Raw genomic sequence first — 23463 nt, forward strand, 5'->3', positions numbered from 1 at the left:
TTTCTGGAAGGATTTGCCATTCCTTTTCAAAGATGGTGTCATGTTACCTGTTGATCTCATTAAGGGACTTACTGGAAAAATGAAATATCAAGATGTTGCTTAAACTAGATAGCAAGTTATTCGAATATGATTGAGAATATTTGTAAAATTAACGTTTTTTTGTTTGGATGGATTAATAACTCTAATACTGATTCAGTCATAACATTAAAGTTTTAATCCTTCATCTCTAGCTGTTGCCATTATTCACACTGAAACCCTATTAATACATTTTCAACCTGTCAAACTTCAATAATAAAATAAAAAACCCCAAAATGCCATCCAAGAAGAAGAAGCAGCCAAAAACGCCTTCTTCCTCCTCTTCAGAAGATGAAGATCATCTCCAACACAACAACAACAACACTTCACCGCTTCCCTATGTTTCTTCTTGGTTACCTCCTTCATTGTTGCATTCTCCGTCATCACCAACGACAAATTCATCATCACCGACTACGATTTACGCGCCAACAACGTCTCAAGGTGTTGTAGGAAAATCAAACTCTAAGAATAAGAAGAAGAATAATCGGAATGATGATGCTGATGAGAATCATGATGGAAGAAATATTAATATTAATAATTTGAATAATTTGAATAGTAATAATAACGTTGATAATAATGATGAGAAAACACTCTCTGATATGGACGATGAGTGGAATCACATCATTGAACAATATCACTCCCTCATCAGGAATAAGCAAAATAATGAACATGAGGCTAATCATGATTTATTCAATATTATTGAAGGAAATTCGGCCACACCAAATTATGGAAGTTATGATGATCAATATAATTTACCTTCATATGCTGATAGGAGAAAATCAATGCTCGTCTTTCCAACATCAACCATCCTCTCTTCATCACCAAATAACAACAATAATAATAATAATAAGGAGAATGATAAGAAGAAGAAGAGAAAGTTTGCATCACTGAGGAGGAAGAATAGAAATCAACAAAATTTACCAAGTGATGAAGAAACAGAACAACAACTCCATCATCATCACTATAATGAAACAGTGCAGCCAACAGATCCTGACTTTCCAACATTGTCCTTCTGTGATTTAATGTTAATTGGAGCTGCCACTCAACAACATCCGCATGGATTATTGACAAGTGCCACAACAGCAACAACAACAACAACTTCTGGAAGTGTTAGCACGACTCAATCTCCTTCATTGCCGATGGGAATGAGAAATAACATTGGAAGTAATTTGCTGGGTTATTACGATCATCATCATCATGCATTATCTTCTTCTCCAATGCTTGGTGGTTCTCCTTCTCTCTCTTCACCAAATGTGATTGGAAAAGGTAATGGAGATTTTGGTGGTGGATTTTCACAAGTTGACAAGTCGTTGAATCTAATGCTATTTCCAAATACAGCATCCACAACTCCACTATCACCTTCATTTCCAACAAGTACTGCGCTCAGCACTAAACCACTTTCATTGGATTTATCAAAATTAAAAGCAAAATCAGCAGCTAGTCAGGCAGCTAGTTGTCAAACACCTGAAGTTTCGGATAAGAAGAAGATTTTTAAACGAAGAGAAAGGTCTGCATCATCATTTTCATTAGGAGGCAGTAAACAACATCCAGATAGTCCAAGTCAGAGACATCACCGATTGAATAATTCAGATTCAAATTCAAATTCAAGATTACAACAAGGAATGTCATTCACAAAGTGGTCGGAACTCATTCAAAACAATGGTGCATTTGCGAGAATTAATAACATTTCGCCCTCTTCACCTGCTCTGGGACAGAATGATGAAGATTCACAGAGTAATGGAAATGCAAATGATATTCTTTCACATGATAGTACGGAAATTTTCGATCAGTTGGAGGATATTCTTTCCTATCAGCTGCCAATCAGCCCTAGGTATAGAACCTATTCTAAATCATCGAATACAAGGAGGGATACCTCCGAGACACTCAATGATGAAGAGCAACAACAACAGCAGCAGTCACAACAACATGATGAAACACGAACGAGTGAGGATATTATTGGAGATGAGGAAGAGGATGAAATGGACGATCTCATAGATGGAGCCATTAGTAATTTCAATCGAGCCACTGACAGTAGCACTGAACAAGGAGATAAATCCTCTTCAAATAATCCTGTGGATTTACAATTTGCATTGATTGGAAGTCGTGGAAAGATGGCCGATTGGGTCAAAGAAAAGGAGAAGGAAAAGGAGACTCTTCCACAAAATTTGCCATCTCTTAGGGAGGGAAGATCTCCACAAGAGACTAGAAAGGGAGACCCCTCACGACAACACATTTCAAAAACTAGATTTTCATTCACTTCACGCTCTGCAGTTAATTTGAATTCTGTTAACAATAATCAAAAATCACTTATTGAAGATATCGATTCTGAAAAATCGACATCATTTACTGAGGGAAATTCTCCTCAATTTAGACCAAAGGGAAGAAAGAGAAGTTTAAGCCATATGATGGTTAATGCAAGTGTTTGCTTGCATTTTGCAATTGACAAGTAAGTAATTTGTTATACTTTCATTTTTTAACATTTCTAATTATTATAATACTTTCGTGTTTTTTATAATATAGTTTTAAGGGAATTGATGAATTTATCAAGGAAGAACAAGAGAAGGTCAATCTTAGAAATGAAAATAATTCAACCACTGATGATCAATCATTCTGTGTCCAGTTACATGTCTTGCACAGAGTCAAGAAATCTAACAATACCTATGCATGGATTTCACTCATTCACACTCAAAATGTAAACCTCCTCGATTTGGAATCATTCAACTCATCAGACAAGAGTAAAATCACATCTGATGTTGTCCATTTCGAAACTAGTGCTACCTTACCATTCAATTTTGAAAAGATTACACCACTCCTCTTTGCACTCATCAGTACACGAACAAATCAAGTGCTAGGTTCCTATGAGGGTTGTTTGGCAGAGATTTGTGGAAGTCAGCAGCTAATGATACGAAGAAAACTCATCAAGCAAAAGAAACACTTTTGTGATTTGGTAGTCAAGGCATCCATACCACCAGGAAATGAGAAACGACTCTCAGTTTTGGAAAATCTTGGAAATACCGTAAGGGAGCAACTCTCGCTGGCTCCACCTCTCGATTTATTCAATGATATTCCCACAACAGAGTCTCCTCTCATTTCAGATTCGAGCTCTTCAGTAACTCCTGATATGAATAATGATGGTTCACTCCTGAGAAAGAAATTAAGAGTCGAAAGAAAGAGAAAGAAATCAACAAAAATTGAGGAAATTTATTTGGATTTTGATGAAATACAAGCCAAATTGGAAAAGAAGTACAAGGATTCTTTCCTTGTAGTGAGTCAACAATTCTACACTGATAAGAATCAATTGGGATCTTTCATTCCGCTCTACACTAGTGAAACTAATACCAAACTCACAAAAACACCCTCCTTTGAACCATTTTCTATCAAACCTACTTTAGAATTCACCAATATCACCTTCAGATTCGAACTGTTTTATTGGGTATCAATCGACAAGCAACAATATGACGATTTGGATGTAATGTCACCACGACAATACAAACAATCACCAATTGACGCAAAAAAATCATCAAACACCAGAACAACCACCATAGGTCACTACAGAAGATTAATTGGAGCAACAGAAGTTACCTATACTGATTTTATCAAATTCTTTGATTTACCCTCTGTTCCAACACCTGAATCGACAAGTTCTTCCTCCACTAGTAAACCTCTCAAAGGGGATAATGATCTATTGTTGGGACCATTCTTCCACATTTCTAGCTCTGGACTCACCGAAGCTACCAATAGCACAACCACACCAAGGAAAACAAGAAAATCCCTGAAAAATGTTACATTTGAATCAGAGGAAAAGTCCAACAATTCGAATAGTGGACCCCCAACGAATAGAGTTTCTCCTCTTACAATGAAATTACTAGTCGATCGTAGAATTCACATTATCAAAGAGGAAACACTTGCTCCACAAGGAATGGATCCAGTAGAAGATGAAAATAATCCATCAGTTGTTCACAGAAGAAGAAAGGTTCTCACTGTAGTAAATGTTCAGAGTGGATCTCTCACATTCAAGAGTGTCAAGGAGAGAAAGGTCTTTATTGAAGAACAATCGGATTTGGATGTGACCTATACATTCCTTGATTATATGAAAACTGGATTGAGATTTAAATGTTACTTTGCTCTCGATTTTACCAAAGATAATACGTAAGTTTCATTTAACTTTTTAAATCTTTACAATTTAGTGAGCCGAGAAATGAAGGAAATTTACACATTGCTCCAAAAGGACAAAAATCCATCTATGAACAATGTATTGACAGCATCAGTAAGAGAATATTCCAATATGATCCAAATATGACCGATTTCCACTTGGTTGGATTTGGAAATGATACACAGGAACCAGTTTTCAATTTGTACAGTAAGGGAGACGACCTTCTCGAGGAGGAAACTTCATCTTCTTCCATGTATTTTAGAGATGACAATGCCTCTGCAAGCTCTGAGGATAAGTCACAAAATTACATTTACTCTGTATTATATCCAAGATATTATCCTCCTTTGAAAATTCATCAACTTTCACCAGTAAGTTTTTCACAAATTTTAAAATTTTACAATTAACACTTGTAAAATTCTTGTAATAATTTGGAATTTAATAGATTTATCGACAATATATTTCGAGCACGGGTGGAAATTTCAAGCTCACCATGCAAGATTGTGTCAAAACTCGTCATTATGCCTTCACAGAGACAAACGTTCACAAGGGCACCAGAGATTTGACAAATGCCAATAGATTTAGCTATGATGATGGTTTGAAACATGAGAAATTGAAACGAATGTCCTCTCCAGAATTTATTCACCTCAATTATATTGATTCTCCAAAGGTAACAACCTCTTCACTTACCCACCAAGGCAACAGTTTCTCAAGCAAATCACCAATAGTTGGCTCTTCCTCTATGGAAAGTGAAAAGAAATCAGCAAGCAAATCGAGTCTTTTCAAAAATAACATTTTCGAATCACAAAAAGTAACCTCCAAATATGCTCCAAATGATTATTATCCAGTAATTTCTGATGTTATTGATTTGAGTTGTAATTTGAAGAATGAGGAAAGTATTGCCCAAACTCTTCTCTATCTCTACAGAGAACAGCAAATGTCAAAGATGGGTCATAGAAATTCAACCTCTTCCACACTCTCCTCTGATAGTTCTACCATGATGAATATTACACCAGTTCTGTACAATATTTTGGTAATCTTGATACCGAATGACTTTATTCATGTTGAGGAGACAATTTACAAATTTGTGGAGGCTTCACATAAGGCTGCTCTCTCAATTATTGTCATTGGAGTTGGAAGTGGATGTGGATTCAAAACTCACAGATCTATCAATACGAACACTGATTATGTTAGTAATAATTCTACCTCTGGATCTGGAGGAAGAACTCTCCAATACAGAATTCAAACCATCATTCCAACAACAACTGATTTACAATATAGAGGATTGAGAGCTGCTCGTGGTTGTGTAACATTTGTAAGATTGAACGATCATGAAACTGTAAATGAGGCAGTGGAAGCAGCTTTGCAACACATTCCAAAACAAGTTTGTCGCTACATGAAGATGAAAGGTAGAGAAATATTATCATCCGGAAATAATCAATAAGCACTTTCATTGTGTGGCTGGAATTCAGGACCAATAGCTTGATGTATATTCCTTTAAATTATTCCTGTACCATTCCATAGTAACTACACTTACGTCCTACTGGACACAAGAATAACAGAGCCAAACTTGTAGTCCATATTGTTGAATAACCACTCATTTTGTGAGGAACAGTGGGGTTGATATCCGTTCGCATTGAATGGAAAAGTTGATAGACTCTATTGTTGTGAAATTTCTCAGCTAATTCAAAAAAGGGCTTCCCAGTGAAATAATAAACTGATAATTGTTTGAAAAAGTGATGTGCAAGTGTCAAATTCTTCTTTCCAATATGAAATACGAAAATCCAAATGGTTTCGTTTCAATATACTGTAAGACTTGTTCCCAGAGTGAAAAGAAACTATCCAATGTTCTCAAATCTGGTATACTAGTAAAGGTACTAAATTGAAATATCTGTATATTCATGAATGTGGTCATTATATGATATATCACTTTTCTTCGTTTCATATTCAAAGTAATGATTGGCAATAATTTCTTTGCAACTTGATTGACCATATCCTTTCGAGTGGCATTCAAATTGTTCAACATTGATTTTAAATATCTTTCAGTTTTAGTCATCGAATTAAGTATCCAAACATTTGAATATAAGTAAATATTCTCCAAACTTCTATATCGTGAAATTGTTTTTTTTCGTAAATAACTGCTCGCCATGTTGGCTGCCATTTCACATTCCACTTGTGGATGATCTATGTATTGATGAAACTTTATCAAATTCCTAAAGGAAACCTCCCAAAAATTGGTATCATCATTGTCCATTATTAATCTATTCAATCTTTTACAGACACACAACAAATTCCTTCCCGAATATGAAATCATTAAAAAATCACCAATAATATTAAAGAGAAGAATGTGATCGGGTATTCCCTTGATAATTTCTGTCATTTTTTTCATCTATTTCAAAAACGTGCGATTATTTCAAATCTCAATCTTTACAAAAATAACCTTTATTTTAAATATTTATTGAATTTCCTTAGCAAAGAAAGTAGCATCTGGTCTATCAGCTCCAAGTAATTTGGTGATAGATTCGAGTGGCTTAGTAGCTGCTTCAGTTGACAAGACAGACTTCAAAGATGATGAGAATTTAGACATGTCACTTCCTGACAATCCTGAGGCAAAGATGTGGGCAGCAACAATTTCAGTATAGAGTTCAGAATAGTATGGTTGGCTTTCAAGGTTGAACAATCTCTTAGAGAAGAAGGAAATGTTTGGAATCAATTGTGTGTATGGCTTGCAAAAACGTGACTCAATGGAGGAGAGAATTTCGATTGGTGTACTTTGAGAAGCATCGATTGGTTTGAAAACTTCCAATTCGAACAGAGAGTAAACCATTTGTTGAACTAATTCTAATGGATATTGTGTTGGAGTTGTAGAAAGTTGTCTGGCATATTCTTCAGGTATTGGTTGTTTTGAACCTCTGTGTGAAAGATTTGCCAAGAGGAATTCGGTATTTTGTGGTAATCTTTCAAAAACTTTACGAACAACCTTGGACAAGAGATTAGTTTCAGAGACAGCAGATGAACTTTGGCTGAGAATGTGGAAGAGAGCTTGACCAAAAGCACCAGACAAACTCTTGAATTGTTTGAGATTGAGTGTGTTTGAAACACTGTAGATGTGATCTCCCAAGTTCATTTGAATAACAGCACTCTTCAAGCCGTTTTCTCCAGAAATTGGATGGAGCTTAGCCTTATCAGAGGCATAAGCATCAAAATGTTGAGTCTTTTCTCTTTCAAAGAGATCGAGATAAATGTGACCAACAACCTTACCATTTGAAACAACGTTGAGTTTCTTGATATTGAGTGGTGACCAGGTTTCAGATGGAGCCAACTTTTCTGGAACTACCTCAACACCGAAAGCTTGAGAAGCAACAGTCTTTGTTAAACCGTCCAAAACAGAGCTCAATGACATGTAGTTTTGAATATCAGATGGCAAGTAATTAACTCTAACACGGTTATAGTGGAGATTTGACAATTGCATAATATCAAAACCTGGAGTGAAAAGCTTCAAATCTTCAGCAGTTTGCTTTGACTTGTTGTAGAAACATCTCTTAAGAACTGGATCAGTCATTCTGGTAATCTTCAATTCAGACAATTTTTCAACTTCCTTCTTGATATCGATTTGTTCCTTCAATTGACCAATAACTTTAACAAAGTCATCAACCTTTGGTACGTTATTATTGGACATGTTGACAGTAGCAATCTTCATTTCAACAAATGATTGATATCCAAGAGTCTTGGCAAAAGCATTGGAAGCATCAATAGCGGAAGCAACCTTTGAGTTGAATTCATTATCAGCTGAACCAGTAAAGAATTTCTTGGTAGCTTCATCAAACAAATCGGTTCTGAGACTTTCTTCAGAAACATTTGTAAGAATAGCTTCCAAATCCTTTTCCAAGTTGAGAAGAATAAACTTCTTCTTCTTTTGAACTTCCATCTTTAAAGACTTGCTGTGAGCTTCTGGAAGTTCATAAATTCTCATAGATCCTCTAACCTTAGTATTAACATGAGTTTGAATATAATCGTTCAATTCTTTAACTCTCTTTTCAAAATCTTCCTTAGCTTCAGTGAATTTTTCACGGCTAGATTCCACACCATAAATATTTCTAACTTCATTAGCGAGTGGAGTATCCAAAACGAGTGATTGTGTGGCCTTTCCGAACTTTTCATTTGTGAGAGCACGTTGAGCAAAGAATTGTGAAAAGTTATCATGGATTTCTTGAGCGGCAACAGCAAGGTCTTCAAATGGATGCAATTGAATAAAAGCCTTCAATGACGACAAGTAAGAGAATCGCAAATTAGTTAATTCGAGAGTATTTCTAGAGACATCTTCTCCCTTTTCTATACTACTAACCAAATCATCAACTCTTCCTTTAGCAAGAACCAATGAATCTCTCATTGATGAAGCATCCTTGAAATGTTTCAATCCAAAATATCCGGTTTGTTCAGAGAGCTTGGAAACATCAATATTCTTGCTAGTGTTCACAAATTCAGCCAAAGATGGTGTTTTAGCCAATTCAGCGATATATTTTCCTGTAACTTTCTTCTTTGGGTAGAGTTTTTCAATAGATGGTGGTTTTGGTTTATCGAGTTCTGAATCTTTAGAAGCTCTCTTCATGGCTAACTTTTCCTTATTTCTTTGTTCGAGAGCAGCCTTCTTTTGGTCCATTCTCTTTTGGTGTTCCTTTTGTTGATTTCTCTTTACTAAATCCTTCTTTCTACCACCGGCAACATCCTTTTTGGATCTGCTAATTGTTGATGAAGCAGCAGCATTGAAGAGGATGTGATTGGAAGTCAAGTGAGAGGTAATAGCAACAGAATTTGAAGGAAGTGAATTTCCTAATAATGTTGTAGTCTTTGAAAGACCGTGTTTCCAGACAGAGAACATTTTTTTTATATTATTAACTACACGTTACGGAAGAAGGGAGTGGTGTTGTTGATGTTGTTTTACGAATAATTCACTGTTGTTGTTATATTGTTGTGTGAGTTTGTTCGAGGATGAAGGCAAACAACAGCAAAATATTTTTTTTCTCGTGCTTCAAAAAATGCCTTGCTGTTTTTTACAAAATTATTCTCTTCTTTATCATTTAATTAATTAATTTATTATTAATGATAGAGACTTACCAGTCTTCCCTCCTTATTTACATCATTATTGAAAAAACAATACAATTCATCATCCTAGTCATCATCAGGCTATTTTCTGCTATAACCAAATTGGACTCGCTACCTTATTAATACAATTTTTGTGAGTTCGAATCACTGCATGATTTTAATAACCACCAAAAAACAAAATCAAAAAAATCAACAACATTTCATCTTTTGCTGCATCATCATCAGAAGCGCACTTATTTACCCCTACACCTACTACCGCGAAGAAAAACATCACTGATAATCAAACTCTCAACAACAAAAGAAATTCTATAGAATGCATCATCAATTTGATACTACAACAGAACATTCTCAACCAATTGTTCCATTGGATAATGACAATTCAATCGATCTCAAAAACAAGCAGATCATTGATGAAGAAAAGGATGAAGCTTCTACAGCTCCAATGTGTAAAGAATTGAAGGAATTTACTCAAGAATTGGAAGATTGTTTTAAAGAAGGAGAAGGAAAAGTCAACCCGGAACATGTCAAACAAATCTTCAGAAAATATCTTGATAAGATTGACTTGAGTGATTTGGAAGCCTATTGTTTGGCTGATACAAGAGCTACCTATACTAGAAATTTAATATTTAAAAATCCATACTTTTCATTGATTGTTCTCGCATGGAATCCACAACAACACAGCTCTATTCACAGTCATGCTGGATCGCAATGTTGGTTCAGATGTATGAGAGGACAAGTCAAGGAATGCAGATGGATGATTGACCCAACTCATGACCAATCACTCTGTCCTTCAGAACCAACAAAGGAATTTATTGCCAATGTTAATTCTATTGGTTATATTGATGATAACAATGGTGTTCACTGCATTGTGAATACACGAGATGAAATTAGTGTCACTCTCCACTGTTATGCTCCTCCATATGATTCATGTGCATGCTACTCTGAAGAAACAGGTGAAGTCTATAGAGGAAAAGTAATGTTTGACAGTATTGGAGGTGTTATTGATACATCACATCCTTCAAAGGAATCAGTTGTAAGTAGTACAATTTCCAAAATTGAAAAATTTCTAATTATGTAAATAGTATAATTTTTTGAAAGAAGAAAAGGAATTATAGATATATGGTAACTAAAAGATGTTGTTCAATTGGAACAATCGTTTATCATTTCTAAAAATTCATTGAATTTGTCAAATTCTCCCTCCTTTCATTGTACAGTAATTAACTACCAAAATTTAATATTTATTGATTTTACAAAACGAGTCTTGTAAATTTTTATTTCCAAATAAACCATTTATCTTAACTAAACTTTCAGTCCTCAAGCTTTTCAAATCGATGCTTCCAATAAATCTGGTTCAATTTCAATGAGGTTAAATTATCCCTTAGTAATTGAATTACCAGCAATGCATCTCTTTCATCTCCATGGCTAGAATATATTCTGGACGTCCAACACCAAGTGCTTATTCAACATTATTCAAGACATTGGTAAAGCTCTTTGAGCTTTTTAATCTTCTTAGAAGTAGATGTAGTGATTGAGGTCTCCGCAGAGTTTGCAATGAGGGCAAGGTCGAATTGTATCATTTCAAACAAAAAAATGTCTGAAGCAAAGAAAAGGAAGGGAGGAACCCACGAATCAAAGAGAAAGAACCGAAAAAAAAGCTACAGTGATCGGGTTGTAGTATCAGCACAATTAGACATTCTCACTAGTATTTATATCGATAAAGAACCATCTGAAAAAGACTTGGAATGTGAATTAGCTGTAATAGAGAAGGTGGTTTCCCTTACCAAATTGGAGGGAAATTGGGATCCTCCAAAACAAAAAGAAAGAACTTTATTCATCTATTTTCTATCGGCCTTTGGAATTAAACTTAATACTTCCCCTGATTGTTTTTCAAATGTTCAAAAAGAAATGATTTCTAACATTCATGAGTTGTTGACTAATTTTGTTAATTGTAAACAGGACATAAAGTCACTACTTTTGAACTTTAAAGAATTGGGTTTATGTATTGAAAAGAAAAGGGATTGTTTTATGGAAGTTTACAAACCCAAACTGGATTTGGAATCAGTTGACCATTTAACAAATCTCATGATAGAATCGCGTATTTTGTCTGCTCTTGCACCTCCACATAGAGATTCAACAACCAAAACGGAACAAGAACTTACCAGACAGGTATTTGGACCATTATTTGAATTTACAGCTCTGTTTGAAGGTTGCTCTGGAAGCTCGTAAGTAGATGAAATATTGAATGGTTATTCATGTTTTCTTAAGAAATTCCAGTATTACTCCTTTTGTATGTTCTGGAAATGAAGGGAGTAACTTGAGTAAAATTATCCCCAATCTCCAACCAGACGACTTTACATGTGTTCAATATAACTCTAAAAAACTCATTAAGATTATTAGAGAAGACTCTCCTGAAGAATATAACCACCACACTATGCACAAGGATTTTATTCCATTACTAACAGAAATGAAACTATGTTTAGCTCTTCTTGTGAGAGAATTAGTGAGGGATTCAGAGGAAGATTGGCACAACCAATTAATGGTATTGGGCGTGGCAGGAGAATTGAATCAATGCAATTTATATGCACTTTCGTGTGTCCCAGAATTTAAAGAAGATAGTATTGAACTTGAATATAGATTAACACATGTTGGATCATACCCTCACTATGACATTAACAAACGAATCGAACTTGTTTCCATTTTAATTTCAAATTTATTGCCTAATAGGGAAATGGTGAAACAAACCATTACCACTTCAACGCCTACAATCAATACTCCTTCAAAGAATAAGGAAAGACAATTGTTTCCAACTGTTTTGGGTTATAAGGAAGATACTTTCAAAATTCAATACGAGGATGGTGAAGAAGAAGCTAAGGTTAGATGCTGCAAAGTTAATGCTATTGAATGTGTTGTAAAACGATCTTATTTACAAAAAGAGGAAATGGGCTTTTTGACTTTAAATTTACCAGTTGACTTGTACTGTTTGGATTTTTCAATCTCTTTAAAAGGAAAGTGCCTTGCAAAAATGTTGCTAGATGAAGAAGAGATTGAGGTAAGAGCATTACTCAATAATATCATGGCAATTCTTTTAAGATTAGAAAGAAGAAAGTACACACATAACGATATCAAACCAGAGAATATTGTTTTATATGATGGACATTGGTTTTTAATAGATTACGAAACCCGTACACCTTTTACCGATTTTGATGAGCAAAATAAGTGTTACTTGAACGGAAAAGATTTATTGGTTAGTAGGTGGTTTTCAAAAGGTAAGTGCAACATATTTCAATAGAAAATTCAATGTGCTAGGCTATCGATGTCCTGAAAGACTCGAATATTTCAAATTCAATGGTATATCCTATAAGGGAAGAGTTTCACCCCAGAGTGATGTATATTCTTTAGGATTGGTAGTATTGGAAGTACTTTACAAAAAAAATTTACCTAATTTGGAATTTTGTAAGGAAGTTGAAAAGTATCTGAACTCACTCAAAAATACATGTCGAGATGTTAGTCTTTTGAATGTTTTGACTTTGATTTTAAAAAAGGAATTCAATGAAAGACCAAAACCTTCAGATCTTAAGGAATTTTTTAATTCTGAACCATTCAAGCAATATTATTTACTTTTAGATAACAAATATCACTATATGAATCTATTTCCCACTTCTGCTAATGATATATTTTAAGTATATGAGTTTTTCCTTAATTGATTTTTCCAATCCAATCTCTAAAACGTTGATTTCAACCATTATTCCTTTCACGTTATCACTTCTAACAGGTGTGTATTGGGCCTTTACAAATCCCATCAAACACTTATGTGAAAGAGTCGTAGAGCTTCCCTTATTGCCATTTTCAATAACTACAGAGCTGTCAAATTGGGAAAAGGAAACGAAAGAAGGTCCACTTGCACCATTGAAAGAAATTAACTATTCGATAATGGAATTACCTTCAATTACTCCATAATATTCACCAGAAACGCTTAACTTTCCTCCAATAATTGGATTACCGATCATGTTTACATTTTGATGGATTGTGGGCTTGAATAGGATTAGTTCTAATAAATGTTTAAATTCTCGATATTGTTTGAACTTAAATCCAAAACTCTCAACAATGGAAATTCAACTTAAGAATGAAACAAACCTTGAGGTGCAACTGTTGCAGGCATTTTTTCTAAGTGTTACACAGTAAATTTATTTAGTTTGAGGTTGTGTGTTTTGTGCAACCATCTAGACAAACTTTTCAAAGTAACAGAACAGGTACCTTGAAAAGATTACAATAACAATCAGGTGTCCTTTAACTCTTTAAAGCAACAAATCTCCTGATTGGCTGGCAGACCCTATAATTTTGAAACCATTCATTTTGCATTGTTGTTTTGCATCAAAACTCAACAACCATAAAAATTGTCCTCACAATAAACTGCTGCCCATAACAGAGTCCGACAAGAATACATGAGGAATTTGATAGAAATTTTGATAATGTTATTGATGATGAATAATTTTGCACAGAGTATTCATCATCCTAATTAATCATCATCATCATGATGGAGGAGGAATATTGAGAATGTATGAAGCATCATCTTTGGCTTCATCGGAGGAATATAAAACGAGTAGAAATATTGGAAATTATTATCCGTATAGAACAAGTATGAATATTGATGAAGTTTTAGAGTCATCATCATCAATTCAGAGGTCAACTAGAAGCAGGTCACCTATGAGTGGTGGTATTCAACCAGTAGCAATGATTTATATTAATGAAAAAGTTAGTTATGACAATACATCAACATGTAACATTACTTTTCCATGTTCAAATCTTGGACAAGCTTTGGATTATTTGGCATCATTGGATGAGGAATCGAGATTGGGAATAATCATATTACAAGTGTATTTTATGAGTGATGTGACGACTTGTGAGAATAGGTGGAGAAATGAATTGAATCCTACTATGGAAGTGTTTTTTTTAAACTATCCAACTAGAGAATCTAGAACATTTGATTGTAAAGGACTTAAATATTTTATTACGGATTTTGTAAACTCGAATTCTAAGTTGGGTATTAACATTTTTGAAATGAGGTTTGAAAATACATCATTTAAACATGCATTGGATATGATTGGGTTCTCTGGATGTGTTTTGGATACAGTTTCTATTATTGTTGGAAAATCTTCAAAGGTGACTATTACCGACTCATTAGTTCTCAAATCAGGTATTAATTGTATAGAAGGATATTTAGAAACCTCTAATTCTGTATTTAGGAGTACTCAAATTCATGGATTTAATAACATTGGATCAGCAGTAGTACACCCAATCATAATGCAAGATACAAAATTGTTGGAAAAATCAACACTTAGTCTCATATCATTTAGAATAACTATAAGCCAGTTTACCATTTCGGATTCTTCACTTGAAATTAACTCAGCTCCATATATTGGAATTACTAATTTCACGGCTAGTAATTCACTTTTGAAATTTGAAGTTGTCAATAGAATGGAAATGAGCGAATTTGAAATATTCAATAATGTGATACCAGTGCTATTCTCTGGTATAAACATACTTATAATGAATAATGGAACAATTAGAGATTGTGATGTGACTTCTGATGGTGCCCTTGCATTCAGAACTATTCTTTCAATGAATTTTCAAAAGTTAAAATTTATTAGAAATAGAAGAGGAATGTTTGCTGATAATGTTAGAACCATGTCATTGAAAAGATGTGAATTTTCACAAAATTATCAAGGAGTTAATTTACAAAACTTTGAAAATAATAGTCATGCAACATCTTCGTTTTATTTCTGCACTTTCATTGATAATTATTATCCAGATGGTAATGGAGGTGCTGTTCAAATGATTAGTCAAGATTCTTTGCGTTTTTTTGCTTGTAAATTTGAGAATAATTATGCAAGAAATGGTGGTGCCATCTATTCAACTTCAGAGACCTCCATTGAGGCTTCTACATTCCGAAATAACAGTGCTGTATTGTACGGAGATTGCTCTGAAATTACTTGTGGAAATGGAGGCAGTTTTTACGGCAAGTCCTTTATCACATTGGAAGATGTCGAGTTTTCAGACAATAGAGCTATTAAGGGAGGTGCCTGTTTTTTCAATCATGTCACTAGATTAGACAGTTTTGGGAATCAATTGTTTCACAATAATGTTGCCTCTTTTGGAGGTGATGATATTTTCCTTCATGATACCTTTACTCAAGTTATGCCATCAGCCAAGTTTGCCCAATCAAATATTGGAAGTTTGAAATTGAAGTCAAACTATGAATCAAGCAAGAATATTTCTGTAGAGGATAGCTATTTGAAATTGTATCCTGGACAATCTATTTCTTTCAGATTTGAACTATTTGACATGTATGGAAATCAGATTAGAAAAATACAATCTAGTCCAAGATTTGTATCCAGCAACCATGGTATTGTCGTAAAAACAGTGGTCAATTCAACAACCAATATTTCATTGAATTCATTTTCCTATGAGGTCAATGAGAAAATACCAAGTGATGATTTCCAAGTCCTCGTTTCATTTGACGAAAATTTCAAAGATTATATATTGAATATTCGACCAACTCACTGTCCATTTGGATATTCATTCAAACGACAATTTGAATCAGAGTTTAGTCAATATGCTTGTGTGAAAGAAAATTATGAGGCCATAATTGCATCATCTGTTATGGGAACGGTGCTTATTGTAATAGTATTGACTGGATGCTCAATTGCTGCCTATTTTATTGGAACTCGTATGCATAATCTCTACAAGAGAGAACAAGCTGAAAAAAGTTTAGCCAAGAAACTCATAGATAAGCAATTTATATTTGGGGAACAGTCAGAGTTGACTGAAAGTTTATTGCACTCCAATGGAAAGGCAAAGCAGTTAAAGAGTCAATGTGATAATATGATTATTCCTCTTACAGATATTGAAATTATCAGCAAGATTGGAGAAGGTAGTAATGGTGTTGTGTATAAGGCTCGTTGGCATGGAACTTTTGTTGCATTGAAAACACTCAAAATTAACTCACTCTCAGAGGAAGAAAATGAAGAATTTGAACATGAAGCTGCATTATTATCAAGTTTGAAACATCCTTCTATTGTTTCATTTTATGGAATTTCAGTTGGGGTCAATGTCAAGTACATGATTGTTGAATTTATGCCGAATGGAAGTTTGGATCATTTAATTAGAGAATGTAAAAGTGGAAAGGTACATATAACTCTGCGACAAAAGATTAATATAATTCTTGGTATTGCCAATGGATTACTCTATTTACACAATCTGAAACCTCTCTCAATCATTCACAGAGACATCAAACCTGGAAATATTTTACTAGATCATTCATATCAGGCAAAAGTGAGCGACTTTGGATTATCCAAGCTCACTTCAAATAATGGTTCCTCAACCATGACTTCAAACTTGGGCACTGTTCTATATATGGCACCAGAAGTAATCATGGAGGGTGAATATGACATTTCACACAAATTGGACGTCTACAGCTTTGCCATAATCATGTATGAATTATTCTTTGAGGAAGCTCCATTCAGTTCAGGTAGCTCCAAACTAAATAGATTTTCCAAAGATGAAAAGGAAGTGAAAAACCTATTGAGTATTCCATGGCTTGTAGCTAAGGGTGAAAGACCCAAAATTCCATTCACCACAGAGGAGGAACTATCAATGTGGATTGAGGAATTTATAAAGGATGAGAAGGATTTGAATGGTAATGTTTCACTTTTCAAAGCAGTGCAGGATTATATTGATTTGATGAAGAAGTGTTGGACACAAAATCCCTCCGAAAGACCTACCTTTGCTGAGGTTGTAATTATACTTTCGAGAATGTTGTCAAATTATTGGAAAGGAATTTAAGTTCCTTCTCAATATATTGTTATAAAAAATTAAATATTTAAATAATAATCACAACATTGCAATTCCTTTGCAATTAGATCCAATTGCCGACATTCGGCTCTCTACTTCAATTCTTTTATGTGTGTGTTCCTTCCCACACAGCACAATATCCAATACTACCGGTAAGCACAATACAACAACAGCGCTGGAATAAAATAGCACAAAATAATAACAAAATAACATCACAGCAATTCTATTGTTCCCGCTCAAAAATTCTACAATCAGAGAAAGGGCCACACTTTTTGGGCAAATATTTCATCTAATAGATGCACACGACGACGAAGGTAGTAACAACGTCTTCGTTGGTGGTAGGAGGGATGCAACAGCATGAGTCGTCAATAGCTTGCTGTAGTAATGATCAGATAGTGGTTGATGAAAATCATCAGGAACACTACAATCATCATCAGCATCATCAATATGATACAAATCTTGTTCTTTCCTCGGAGCATTATCAGCAACATGTACATCCTATAGTAACAACAACAATGATAAATAATCATTCATCACCAATAGCCTCCCAAAGTCATCATCACAATAATACCTCTTCATTCGAACAACAAAATAGTGCCACCACACCTGTTCATTATCAAAGTAATTGTAATAACATTCATTCGGAAGCTTTGTCTTCATCACCCAATTCATGCTCATCGACGACAACCAATAGAAAAAAGTCTATCGGATCAACTTCAACAGAACAAGTATTTGCAACTAATATAATAACAACACCAACACGACAACAGGCTATTATTATTGCCACAAATTTTAATGAGGATGATAGCAGCTATACCCGAAGTGAGAGTAGTGACAATATTGTTGTAGATGTGGATAATATTATTGTGGATACTCTGGACCCAAGACAGCCAGTAGATGATGATAATTTATTGGCCACTACAATTCATGAATTACCTACCTCTCTAAGGATTCCTTCATCTCATCAAATTTCAAATCTTCAAAATCAAAACATGTATACTATTCCACCAACAACTAACTCGACCGATTTTGCAACTACCATAATTGTAAACAATTCTTCACCAAATCATCAACCAAATGAAACTACTAATCATATTATTGAGCTGGACAGATTACCAAATCCTCCAAAAAGAGCTCACCCAACTCACCCTTCAATTTATAGGCAAACCAATGAAAATTTTCTCCTTACAATTTATTCGGAATTAATCTATTGGGGAAAGGCAATAGCTGTTGGTCACAGAGATAACCCTCACTCGAATAATGAACACTTTATCAGATCTATACCCTATCTTTCCGAATATCCTCATCACGATACAATTCCGAAACAATATCCAAGGAGTTCTACCAATTTTCATCTGTTACTTGCTGACATGCTCCATATAATATTAGGTTTTTTGGATTGTGCTTCAATATTACGATTTTCTAGGTGTACTACCTATTACTATCACATTTCACATGCTAATGCACTGTGGGATGAGTATATTTATCTCGAGTGTTATATCAAATTTTCAAAAATTACTCTACCTGAAAGATTTGCAAACCTGTACAATACCAAACCAGAGAGAAGACGAGAGCTACTCCAAAACATTGATACTGATGAAAATGCTGATTTAGATTTTCGTCAAAAAAGGCTTTTGAATGCCATCGACAAATTCTTGACATTCTATCAGCCCTCAAAAGAAGAATCACTCTATAACAAGTATTCTGAACTGAAAAATGAATATCAACAAAAACTAGTCATTCCTCACTCGAGAGAAATTGTAGCCATTGAAAATAGTGACCACGAAATAACCATCAGAGAGGTTGAAGAAGAAATGGACGAAGAAGAAGCAGAAGCCAACCAAAGTGCTGATGAATCCATCAATATTGAGACAGACTATGATGAAGATATCAATCACTTTTTTGAAACTTTAAATAGTGTTTTTAGAAGAGACGAGCACAGCCAAAACTTGCAAAGTATTAGAACAACAATTTCTCGAGAGGATTCCTCAAAAAGTAATAACAGTAGTAATAGAAGGAATAGTTTCATGGTGGATGAAAGCTCCAATATTCCTGTTCCAATAATTATTAATAGAGCCTCTACTGACATGCCATCAACACCAGTTCAGATAGGCAGCAATGCCACTGCCTTTAAAACAGATCTGGTCATTCCAAATAAGCATTTCAGTATCACATCTGAACAGTTGGAGAATGTTAAAATTTGCCCACCAGAAGAAGAACAACCTCAAGTCTCCTGGTTTGTCAGGTGTAAGGAAACCATCTCACAATACTATAAGAACTTTTCAGCAGAGGCAACCACCAAGAGAAAAGCAGCATCATCTCACGTAAGACATGCTAGAAGTGCTGTCGATAGATATTATTCATCTTACTGTATTTTCAGACAAGAGAAAATAAGAAACCCATTCATTAGAAGTAGACTGATGAAGCTCTATATTAATCAAATCAAGAGACGTTACAGACCAATTACCAGATGGATCAACCATGTGAAAATGAGTTCTTGGCTCTTACTAACCATCTTTGCAGTTCTCTTATTCTTGAAATTGGATGAATACATTAATTGGCCATGGTTTGTTGTTTTTGCTCCAGTGCTTGGTTCCAGTTGTTTATCCATCCTGATTTCTTTATTAGTTTGGACTCCAACCATTGGTTGGCCAATTGTGCTCTATCGATGGGTTTCAGGAGATGCTGTTGGATTCTGGACAGCCTATGCCTACTGTTTAACACCCAGAGGTAGAATTGTTCAGCTTATAGTTGCAATCCTGCTGGCCCTAACACCTTGTTGTACCTTTTTCATTTCACTATTCCCCGATGTTCCCCAGTATTTACCTTGCATTATTGTGGCAGCTGCTTGTCTCATTTGGATGTACACTTGCACACAGATTATTTACAAAACCGGAAAGAGAGTCTATCCTTATTTACTTTTCCTTGTTTGGCTTGGAATGGGAATGTTTTGTGGAGCGATTATTTTGAAATTTGCCATTCCATTCTTTACAGCTAATGTAAAATGGTATTTAATTTGCTCTCCACTGTACATTGTAGTAATTTTGATTATCAGTAAGTTTTATTCATAACTTGAAGCTAACATGTATAGTTTATCAAATCAAACTTTCCATCGATTTGAGCGCAGCCTCATCCAAGACCTGTGTGGGTCTTATATGGTCAATGACATTCTTTGGTTTCATGTCAGTAATTGTCCTCACAATGGTACTTCTTATTTTAAGAATTGATGAAATTGTGAAATGGCAGTATACCTTAATATTTACTCCTGGATTCTTAATTTTTCTAATTGGATTAATGTACTATTCTGTCAGGGCATTTACAAGCAAGCTTTCTCCAACCATTCTCAAAAATCCATTCTCCCTTTTCACTAATGGTATGAAAAATAATGCTGATATGGATACTTATATTTTGTAGTAGATCCATAAACACTTTCACTTTCGAATTTGAAAGTTATTGAATTACCAACTCTATTTTTACTTTATTAAAAAAAAAAGCCAAACATCTTCTAAGAGAATTGTTCCCTCCAATAAATACTAAGAATGAATGACAGATTCAATAGAAGAATAATGAATCATTCTGAACATTTGGAATTTTCACTCTACTCCCAAAATTTGCTAGCTGGATGTTGGTCCACTGATTTAAACGAATATTCGTATGTTGAAGAGCCAAAAGAAGAACACTTGGAATGGAGTGGAAGGGTGAAGAAATTGGTGAGGGATTTTACAATTCATCAGCCTGATATAATTTGTTTACAAGAAGTTGAAACTCTATGTTTTGAAAAGGACATTTTGAAACCATTGCAACAAATTGATGAAAGCTATCGAGGAGTTTTAAAGAAAACACTTGGAGATTTTCCTGTAGGAGTTGGATGTATTTTTAAGGAAAACGTATTTGAACTAGTTCGATTTTTTGAAACAAGTTGTTCCATAATTCTAGTTTTGAAATTCAAAGCCAACAATTCATTGATTTATGTTACATCATGTCATTTATTTGGAGATCCTAATCAACCTTACACAAGAATCAATCAATTGAAGTCAATATTCAAGAATTTGAAAAAATATCAGAAAGGAAACCATTGTTCCACCATTATTTGTGGAGATTTCAATGCAGAACCCAATTCTGCTACCTATAATTTTGTGGTCAACTCACAATTGAAATCAAAATCAGAGGAGAATAATGTCATTGCCACAGAGACAGATATTCAACATCAGTTTAAATTCAAAAGTGCCTACAAGGAAATTATTGGAAATGAACCTGAGTTTACCTTCAGACCAATTGAAATTGCACTAACGTGTGATTATATTTTCTACAGTTGTGATCCTTTAGAAATTGGTGGAATCATGTCACTTTATGAGAATGAACAAGATAGAGAAAGGATACACCAAGTGGGATTACCCAATTCAAAATATGGATCTGATCATTTAGGTCAACAAGCATACTTTTCTTTCAAGTAATTCCTAGGAAACTTATCACAGCATAAGATGACCAAATAAATAACACTACCATTTAATTATCAAGGATCATGAGAATTGCCTTTGGAAACAGCTTGCCTTGCTCAAGAGTAATACTATTATCATCAAAGAAGGTGTTTGGAATGGCTTTCAACCTAAATGATGAATTATTCTCCATTTCAACCATGAGCAATCTCCTGAGGTCTTCAATGGTTTTAGACTTGTGTATGGTGACAATATACTGCATTGTTGAAGACTTTAACTTGATAGTGCACAATTCCTTTGGATTCAGTAATGCAATGCCAACATCTTGTATCTCAATGACAGAGGGATTGTCCTGAGAGGCACTTTGAGTTTCCTTAGTAATAACCTTTTCAATTTCCTCTCTGATTGGAATGACTTTTCCATTCTTTATCACTTGCTTTGGAAGTTTATCTAAAAGAGCCTTCTTATCAAGTGGGGGTTGTTCCTTTCCATTCTCTTCCACATGTTTTAAATAGTCCATTCCTCGAATGTTGTTTCCCTCATGTTCCTTCAAATAACTGCCCATTCCAACACTTCTCTCGACTTGTCTTGAAAAGTCCTCACTCGTCTTGTCTATGATTTTTAATTTTACTCCATCTGGGTGTCTTTCCTTAAATTCATACGGGAAATATCCATCCACTGTTGTTTGGGAAAATTATCATTGCAATTATCATTCTGAATGAAAAAAACTTACAAATGTCAGTCAAGAAGGCCTTTGTAATATCCCACTTGTAAGGCTTGAATGGTCCACCCTCAACAACAATTCCATTCTTCCAAAAGGTAACTCTACAAACTGGTTTAGGTTTCAATTGTTTGATATTTCCATTCTTTGAAACTTCTACTAATTCTTCCTCGTCAATCATCTTGTTAAGTGCTTCCACTCGCTGTTCCAAAACTTTCATATTGATTCTAGATCCTAGGTCATCATCACTAAGTGGTTTAGGAGATTTGCTTCTTCGTTCCTCTGGAGGCTGAGGAGTAAATCTGGTATTTTCTGGTCGTGGTTGAGATGATGAGCTACTAGAACTTCCAACATTACTTTGCTCGGATGAAAGCGATTTGAAGGAATGTTTCAACCCAGCATTATCCATAAACCTCACGAGAGTATCAATGGTCGATTGTTGCTTGTCCTTCTCCGCTGAAAGCAATTCCATCTTTGTTTTTTGTCTCCCAACAGTGAGTTGAAGATCCTTAATTTGTTGATCTTTGGTGGATAGCTCAGTTTTTTGTTCGGCACACAATTGCTCCATCTTCTTCAAACGAACTATTAAAGTTGAGGTAAGATCATCTGTAGCTGCTGTGCTCTCAGGTATCACCTCTGTAATAATGTCAAAATAAATTAGGTCATTAAAAACATACCGTCATCTTCACTATTTACAAATATTGGAGGTCTTTGAATGGATGAAGAAGAATCATGAGATAACAAACTCGGTCTACTCGGAGCTATTGGCCTTAGGTTTGAACTTGGGTGGTGTATCACTGATGGCTTCATAAATAATTTAGAATTGAGACTCTTCTTATTATTCAATACTTGAATATTATGTTTGCTGTACAATCCATTAGTGACCTTATCACCATTGTTACTATTACTACTGTTGCTGCTTATTGCATTATTTGGAGGACCTCCCGAAGAAGAGGGACGAGAATTAGAAGCTCCCTCTCCTCCCAAATAGCCATTATTGTTGTTATTATTGTTGATACTATTCGGCGATCTCTTCTTGATCAGCAAATTGTTGTTATCTGAGGACATTATTTACAAGTAGTACTTGATTTTTCTCTTATATCTTTACAAATAGAAAGATAGGTTCT

At 34.7% G+C, this 23463-nt stretch overlaps 7 protein-coding genes across 7 annotated transcripts; 5 read left to right on the forward strand and 2 right to left on the reverse strand.

The window, feature by feature from the left end:
- Positions 1-311: 311 nt before the first annotated feature.
- Positions 312-5961, forward strand: NAEGRDRAFT_80456 (uncharacterized protein; the record flags this gene model as incomplete). Its single annotated transcript, XM_002675020.1, has 4 exons — positions 312-2521; positions 2596-4224; positions 4263-4596; positions 4671-5961. The coding sequence occupies 4 exons, from the start codon at positions 312-314 to the stop codon at positions 5667-5669; spliced, it is 5172 nt and encodes a 1723-aa protein (XP_002675066.1). The 3' UTR covers positions 5670-5961.
- A 693-nt stretch (positions 5962-6654) lies between these two features.
- NAEGRDRAFT_80457 (uncharacterized protein) lies at positions 6655-9104 on the reverse strand (the record flags this gene model as incomplete). Its single annotated transcript, XM_002675102.1, has 1 exon — positions 6655-9104. The coding sequence occupies one exon, from the start codon at positions 9102-9104 to the stop codon at positions 6681-6683; it is 2424 nt and encodes an 807-aa protein (XP_002675148.1). The 3' UTR covers positions 6655-6680.
- Positions 9105-9518: 414 nt separating this feature from the next.
- NAEGRDRAFT_80458 (cysteine dioxygenase, type I) lies at positions 9519-10406 on the forward strand (the record flags this gene model as incomplete). The annotated part of the gene is made up of 1 exon (XM_002675021.1): positions 9519-10406. The coding sequence occupies exon 1, from the start codon at positions 9642-9644 to the stop codon at positions 10404-10406; it is 765 nt and encodes a 254-aa protein (XP_002675067.1). The 5' UTR covers positions 9519-9641.
- A 512-nt stretch (positions 10407-10918) lies between these two features.
- Positions 10919-13008, forward strand: NAEGRDRAFT_69812 (uncharacterized protein; the record flags this gene model as incomplete). The annotated part of the gene is made up of 3 exons (XM_002675022.1): positions 10919-11550; positions 11594-12594; positions 12635-13008. 3 exons carry the CDS (start codon positions 10919-10921, stop codon positions 13006-13008), a joined length of 2007 nt encoding a protein of 668 aa, XP_002675068.1.
- Positions 13009-13882: 874 nt separating this feature from the next.
- On the forward strand, positions 13883-17170 carry NAEGRDRAFT_69813 (uncharacterized protein; the record flags this gene model as incomplete). Its single annotated transcript, XM_002675023.1, has 1 exon — positions 13883-17170. One exon carries the CDS (start codon positions 13883-13885, stop codon positions 17168-17170), a length of 3288 nt encoding a protein of 1095 aa, XP_002675069.1.
- Positions 17171-17694: 524 nt separating this feature from the next.
- NAEGRDRAFT_80459 (uncharacterized protein) lies at positions 17695-20635 on the forward strand (the record flags this gene model as incomplete). Its single annotated transcript, XM_002675024.1, has 2 exons — positions 17695-20233; positions 20271-20635. The coding sequence occupies 2 exons, from the start codon at positions 17695-17697 to the stop codon at positions 20591-20593; spliced, it is 2862 nt and encodes a 953-aa protein (XP_002675070.1). The 3' UTR covers positions 20594-20635.
- Positions 20636-21685: 1050 nt separating this feature from the next.
- On the reverse strand, positions 21686-23404 carry FM139 (uncharacterized protein; the record flags this gene model as incomplete). The annotated part of the gene is made up of 3 exons (XM_002675103.1): positions 21686-22293; positions 22349-22918; positions 23014-23404. The coding sequence occupies 3 exons, from the start codon at positions 23402-23404 to the stop codon at positions 21686-21688; spliced, it is 1569 nt and encodes a 522-aa protein (XP_002675149.1).
- Positions 23405-23463: the final 59 nt, after the last annotated feature.

Source organism: Naegleria gruberi, assembly GCF_000004985.1.
Source record: "Naegleria gruberi genomic scaffold NAEGRscaffold_36, whole genome shotgun sequence".
Taxonomy (NCBI): domain Eukaryota; phylum Heterolobosea; class Eutetramitea; order Acrasida; family Naegleriidae; genus Naegleria; species Naegleria gruberi.